The 6481-nt window shown below is 35.7% G+C and overlaps 2 protein-coding genes across 3 annotated transcripts in view; both read right to left on the bottom strand.

The window, feature by feature from the left end:
- Positions 1-118: 118 nt before the first annotated feature.
- Positions 119-1322, bottom strand: LOC105265208 (40S ribosomal protein S2-like). The gene is made up of 3 exons (XM_011302606.1): positions 1226-1322; positions 208-559; positions 119-139 (listed from the first exon to the last, which is right to left on the bottom strand). Exons 2-3 carry the CDS (start codon positions 556-558, stop codon positions 119-121), a joined length of 372 nt encoding a protein of 123 aa, XP_011300908.1. The 5' UTR covers position 559; positions 1226-1322.
- Positions 1323-1660: 338 nt separating this feature from the next.
- The window catches only part of LOC105267113 (uncharacterized), a 13720-nt gene continuing 8899 nt past the window's right edge, over positions 1661-6481 (bottom strand). For both annotated transcript variants that reach the window (XM_011305868.1, XM_011305786.1), the window contains exons 13-21: positions 6029-6240; positions 5448-5478; positions 4924-5064; positions 4267-4496; positions 3930-4038; positions 3013-3081; positions 2840-2946; positions 2197-2409; positions 1661-1980 (exon numbers count right to left, since the gene is read on the bottom strand). In XM_011305868.1, coding sequence (XP_011304170.1) covers positions 1758-1980; positions 2197-2409; positions 2840-2946; positions 3013-3081; positions 3930-4038; positions 4267-4496; positions 4924-5064; positions 5448-5478; positions 6029-6240 — 1335 coding nt within the window. In that variant the 3' untranslated portion in view covers positions 1661-1757. The remainder of the gene's footprint in view (positions 1981-2196; positions 2410-2839; positions 2947-3012; positions 3082-3929; positions 4039-4266; positions 4497-4923; positions 5065-5447; positions 5479-6028; positions 6241-6481) is intronic.

The raw sequence follows: 6481 nt of genomic DNA on the forward strand, positions 1-6481 counted from the left end.
AAAATCCTCCGAAAAAAATCTCCCGGAAAATCGACCACAAAAAAAAAGTGTTTCGCTCTGTGAAAAAAATTTGTTTTCATCATTACAGTAGCTGTTGTTTTTTTTGTTTTGTCGTATTTCATGAATGTACGGAGCTCTTCTTGAGATATTTTGTTATTTATTGAGTTTATTTATTAAATATAGAAAATTTATTTTCATAAAAATCACCTTGAAACGGGTACGCTGACCAGCACGAGTTTGTTTCTGGACAGGCATGATCTTGAGGACCTCGTCCTTCAGGGATGGTCCAATGAACTGATCAATAATCTCGTACTCTTTGATGGGGAGGGAGAACAGGTAGATGTCCTCGAGAGAGCGAATTTTGCCATCCCTAACGAGGCGTCCCAACTTGGTCACTGGGATCCACTCCTTCTGGTCCTCCTTTCCACGTCCACGACCACGTCCTCGACCACGACCACGGCCCCCCCGACCACCACGACCTCCACGATCTCCTGCACCTCCACGATTACCGAATCCACCTCGAAAACCACCACGAGCAGCTGGAGCAGCGTCCGCCATTCTATTGAGCAACTCAATTAATTCATTACAAAAATATGAATTGAGACAATTCAGTAGGAAAGTAGTAAACCGTAATAAGTTGATTCTAACAATTAACCAGTTTTCCTCTAATAACCTTTGTAATGGTAAAAACTTTTTTTATTTATTCTATTTATTTTTCGTGAAACAAATTAGTATTTTTTTCTCACAACACATGCATTTTTTACCATCTTCTATACTGATTAAAAATTCACCTCAATTATTTGATTTATTTCATTTTGTATGACCTATCAGCCTTTTACATGGGGTACCCCTTTTTCGACCAATAACAGTGATAGAAACTGCAATGTACAATGTTTGATTGAAGAGTCTCGATACATAATCGAGGTTAATTAATAAAGTAGTTTCTCAATGAAGAGGATTAAGATAGAAATAAAAGACCATTTTACCTAGGCCTTCATATGCTACATAATTATTGCAAATTCTCAACAATTAGGCAAAATGTCAGTGTTTCTAACCCCACTTTCGGTGCTTACACATGGCTTCGCATTTCGGTATGGAAAATTCATTGAATATATAATATTCCCTGACTTAATCAATAAAAGTCGTGATCAAGGTCTATTAGTGCACTTCCAAAAGTTTCTGAAAACGTCGATGGTGAACATTATTTGAAATATGGAGTACTCACGCTATTCCTCTTTCTGGTGAGCGGTGTCCCGAAAGAATGGATGAATTTTTGAAAAATCGTTAGGCGTCACTACATTTCCCTTACACTTTCCCTTCCGGCATTCAAAACTCGCGCATTTTTACATTTTCATTTATTAAATGGCTTCAGCAAATTTAATGCCTTCATTTCCAAAGAAAACAATTTTTTTTTATTTTGTAAATAACTGTCCCATATACTAACGAGTGCTGAATAATTTTTTATACTAGTTTTTAATACTAGTACAATAAACATTTTTAATGTGAAAAAAGTAAAATTGAAAGTACCATTGATAAATTAAAAAATGCTTCTACAAGGAAAAAATAATAAAAAATAGAAAAGAATAGAAAGTCTTTTCAATAGGAATTTTCATGATTCAAATATTAAAGAAGTCGTGGATAATCGAAGAGCATTGCGAAATAAGGAAGAATATTGTCTTTATTACAAAAACGTTAATGAACACTAAATTACGATAGGACAGTGATTTCAATTATAACTTAAAAAGGGAATCCCTTAATTAAATGGGCGGTGGGGCTGTGTTCCTGACGTGAACGTGGCGACTCAGGATTTCCTCGAAGGACCACCATCGCAGAGATGTCGTGGAACAGGGGCTGGTGATGGAGAGTGCGTCCTTCACGTAGAAACCGATGAAGAAGGTAATGATCGCACACCAAAACACTAGGCGCCAAGATAACAGGTCGTTTGCAGCTGCCGTGAGGCTCAATCTTGTTCGTGACAACCTAATGACAGTTATTGCAAATAAATCCCTCATAACTCCCCGATCATTTTCATAACTTTGTATCCTGACGATCAAAAATGGAAATTTCAGTCTAAAACGTGAGTACATCCGTTTGTGATAGTCAGATAAAAATTTATTAATAGAAAAATCTAGTGGATGTTAGCAATAATTAAGGAATCATGAATTAATTTGGGCAAATTATAAGCATTGAACGAACCTTGATATTTCCTCGTCCTGCAACTCGTGTTCGGGTTCCTCTGGCAGAGTCTCGATAATAGGCTCTTCCCTGCTACTAGACATCCTGCGTTCCACGGTCTCATTTTCGCAAACTGTCATTTGGCTTCGCACCAAATTATTATTCTCCTCTCGTGACGTACATCGTGACTCCGCCTGCTCGAAGATTTCCCGCAATTCCCCAACACTGCTAGAGCTGTTTTCCAAAACATATCCGTCAACAGCCACGTGTGGAAAACAACTCGATTATTCTCCACTCAAAGTGTATGAATATGCGAAATGTCCCAAATTTAATTCGAATTATTTGAAATGAAAAAAAAATGTACAAAATCGAATTACTCTGTCGAATTTCGAAAATTGAAAATTGCATTTATACAAGAAAACTTTGAAAATATGAATCTCATAGCATCTCGTTTTATGATAGTCCATTTTCTTCATTAAATGACGAAAACTCATGATTAAAAAATTACAGAAATTGGAAATTAGAGCTCCATGATTTACCATACGACTTCCGGCCTCAAGTAATGCGGCAATTTTAAGAATAATGTACACTTATTTACAAAATTGTGAATTAAAGATGAAATGGCTGTTAATCTATTAATGGATTATCAATGAAAAGTTCTTACTCTGTTCTAGTCAATTTCTCCGCCTCGAACCTCTGCGATTCGGAGCTGAACGACGGCCTCCTAATGGTAACTCTCCCCGAAACTGAATTCCGCTGTCTAATATTATCCTAAAAAATGCCACACCATTATCACACTGATAACAAAATTCGAAAATATTAGCCCCTTAAAATTACTTTTGTCACTTCTTGGGAAATTCCAATGGGTCGGAAAATCGTGGCAATACTCGCACGTCTCCTAGCCATCTGAAAAAATATTATCTATCAGTGACAAGTGCTGAATTCCCAAAGCCCCGCAAAAGCAGCAATTGTGAGGAAATCTAAAGCCTGAGAAATCAGTTGCCAAGGGGTAAAGTTTCATAAATCAAACGAAAAATTTTACTAATCATCAAGTTATATCGAGAACTATTAATTTCAGGTGGAAAAATGAAAGATCAACCTTTTGACCAAAATTTGTATTTTTTTATTTGTCTGGTAAATTAATGATGGAATTGCCATAAAAAAATATAAGCCATTATTTAATGGCTCACGGAATTTCGTGATAATGCGAACATTTCCATACGTTCACGAAAAAAAAACCTTGAATCAAGTACACTTGATACTTGCTCCTAGTATATTATATTCCCAACAAATATCGATGCAAAACTGATTTATCTACGATTCTACTAACCATTATGAATTTGAATGAATTATTCAAGTATTTATTTTTTCCGCATCTTTTGTCATTCTTTTTAAGTCTATAAAAAACCCAGGAAAATGTTCGCACGACCGTGAAGCTTCGTGAGTCATTAAATAATGACAAACTGCAAAGCATTATATTTATCCCCACCAATCCGAACGTGAGTTAGTTAAAAAAATTTCAAAAACATGGATTTTTCTGAAAAAGGTGAACATCCTTAAAAGCCACTTATTCTGGCTCAAATAAAAAATGATAAACTATTGACAAACCAGATTTTTTTGAATCTCTTACTATAATGGTTTGAAAATCAATCCATAGTCAGTAAGACTTAATAATTGGACTTATCGCACTTTACCACTCCGCGATTGCAATCTCATTAGCGAATGAAGCTTCGAATCTATTTTAATGTCTGTACCATAGTACGATTGGTAGGCGATAGTGCACGGTATCTCACAGCTGAGGAGAGCCCCTCACCATCTCCATTACCCTCATCAATGGGAATATTATTTTCTGCTAGGACTCGTCTAAAAGATAATCACTCCCAATAAATATACTCAAAGAAGAAAATCAATGCCCAGGGACTGTAAGACTACCCGAAACTAATTGACCGATATTTTTTTTCGAAAAAGCTCCATCCATTAAATTCTTTCACACGTGAACAATCCGGGAGCTTGTGATAAAATTCACACGGAAATATGAAATAGTGTAAAGCCTCGGGTATTCTCGAGTCCCGGATCCCTGAAATCCCTCACTTTTTCTCAGCTACCTCAGCTGAAAGTTTGTCACACCTACTCCTGAGGACCTTGAGAAATCGATCAGCCAGGTGAATGGCCCGTGATATTCTGAACTCCTGTTGTATCGCTCCCAGTGTTTCAGCAGTACAAGACACTCTATGAGCACACTGGGCTATTATCTCTACCTGATTGCATGCAAGCTCGATCCTCTCGACTGTCTCGCTGTCGAAGCACAAGGGTGCAAACTCCTAAAGTATTCAACATCTAATAACTCGAATAAAACTGTACGAATGCACTGTTAAAAATTTCTTGAATTCCCATCAACGATTGCATCTAAATTCTCGAAGTTATAGACATTGAATTAATCTAAGATCAAATCTAAGAAAATTTATTTATTTGATATCTGAGAAAATTTATTTATTTGATATCTGAGAAAATTTATTTATTTAATATCTGAGAAAATTTAGTTTTTCGTAAAAAAATATTATTATTATTATTAAATTATTTTCAATAATTGATTAGTATCACCACTAAAAATTCGATTATTAATTTTCGACATTATTTATAATCATTTTCTGGTGAATTTCAGGTCAATTTTTTATTGTTGAGTTGGAGTTGTAATTGAAATTTCAAGAGGAATTTTCTAGCAGTGGATTTACGTTTTTAATGGCTTGCCTGAATACTCTGTTGCATTTTCGCGATCTCGATCGCGAGATCGTGCTCAGTGTAATCTCGATGACGAAGGGCTAGGGCTCTTCGACGAGGTAACGTCACTCGGTCTGTGCAGAGGCCCAGAGAGAAGGCCAGGAACTTTCGCTGAACACATTTGTACATTTTTTGACGAGTTATTAGAGGTATTCGGGAGGAGAATAAATTTCCCGGAGAATAATCAATCTTTACAATTCGCTTAATAGGCGGGAGAATTAATTAATGTACTTTTACTATTCAATGGCGAGATGGTAAAATAAAATAAGTCGAATAAATTGTTAATCCTGACAAACGTCAAGCTCAAGGGAAAATATTAATGGACATTTTAATTACTGCTTAAATCTTCTACAACTCAATTCTCTTGATATTTATATCTAAACCAATTGTTTACTAGATCAATACACATTTAACAAAATAGTGAAAGCCAGCTTCTCACTCTACCATTTCGCTATAGAATTTACCATAAATAATTATAAATAAAGAAGAATTACCTCAAGCTCTTCCTCTGTCAAATCTTTCCCCCTAAGGATAACAATGAGTAAACAATCAATTATCATTACTTAATTTCTCAAAAATTGAGGCCAATTGAAAAATTCTAATCATCCTATGTGAAAATAGCTACTGAATAAAGCCTTCTTCTCCAAGAAATTCTATTGAATCCCAATTAAAACTCTATGCAAATACGAATAATATTGTAACAACTCCGTAAAATTTTCCTCCACCATATATCACTCCTCAATTACGGAAAAAATATATCATTTTTGCTGAAAATTTTTCTCTAACCGGAAAAAAAGCGTGCGAAATTTATCCCCGGGACTTTCCGTAAGAACACAGAAATCTATTGAATTTCAATCTATCAAGAAAATGTCACCGTTAAATTCGACAATTTTCGATGGAATTAGGAGAAAAAAAGTAAAATGTTAGATTGGAAAAAATTCTAACAAAACTCAAACGTAATTTTAACAGAGATCCAATAAAAGTTCAATACAATTACTTGAGAAAATGATTAAATCTTTATATTTTAATTTTTTAACGTTTCGGCAGTTTGAAAGAGAATAAAAATTAAACTCACTCAAGATCCTCATTATCCGAAAGTTGCGCAATCCCGGATTCTTGTAGTCTGGCATCGGTGAGACTGGGAAAAGCCACAGCATCCACTTCCTTCCTGAAGCTCCCCTTCCTCTTATCCTCCCCCTGTCCATTTCCACACCCACGACACCCATCGCCACCACCAAGCTCCATATTTTCCCCCTCGCTCATCGACCTCCTCATCCTCGGTGTCCTCTGGAATCCAACAAACTCCTCAAAACCCACAAATCTCTATTCCAAAATGCAATCCCATCACAATTCAAATCGTCAATCCGCTCAAACGTGCGAAGCACCAAGTACAAATTAATCAACACTAATTAACCCACCACAAGAGTCCCACAATTGCACAATTAATATCAATCACGATTGCTATCAAATCACAATAGCCATTAATCGACAAAAACAATGGAGAAATAATCGGTTCAAAATAATTTTC

Source organism: Fopius arisanus, unplaced genomic scaffold (genome assembly GCF_000806365.1).
Source record: "Fopius arisanus strain USDA-PBARC FA_bdor unplaced genomic scaffold, ASM80636v1 scaffold00001, whole genome shotgun sequence".
NCBI lineage: Eukaryota > Metazoa > Arthropoda > Insecta > Hymenoptera > Braconidae > Fopius > Fopius arisanus.

Excerpts from the sequence above, each read along its gene's own strand:
- LOC105265208 (XM_011302606.1), bottom strand. The coding sequence starts at position 558 with ATGGCGGACGCTGCTCCAGCTGCTCGTGGTGGTTTTCGAGGTGGATTC. Across the intron at positions 140-207 it reads GTCAGCGTACCCGTTTCAAG|AAGAGCTCCGTACATTCATG; the intron begins GTGATTTTTATG and ends AAATATCTCAAG.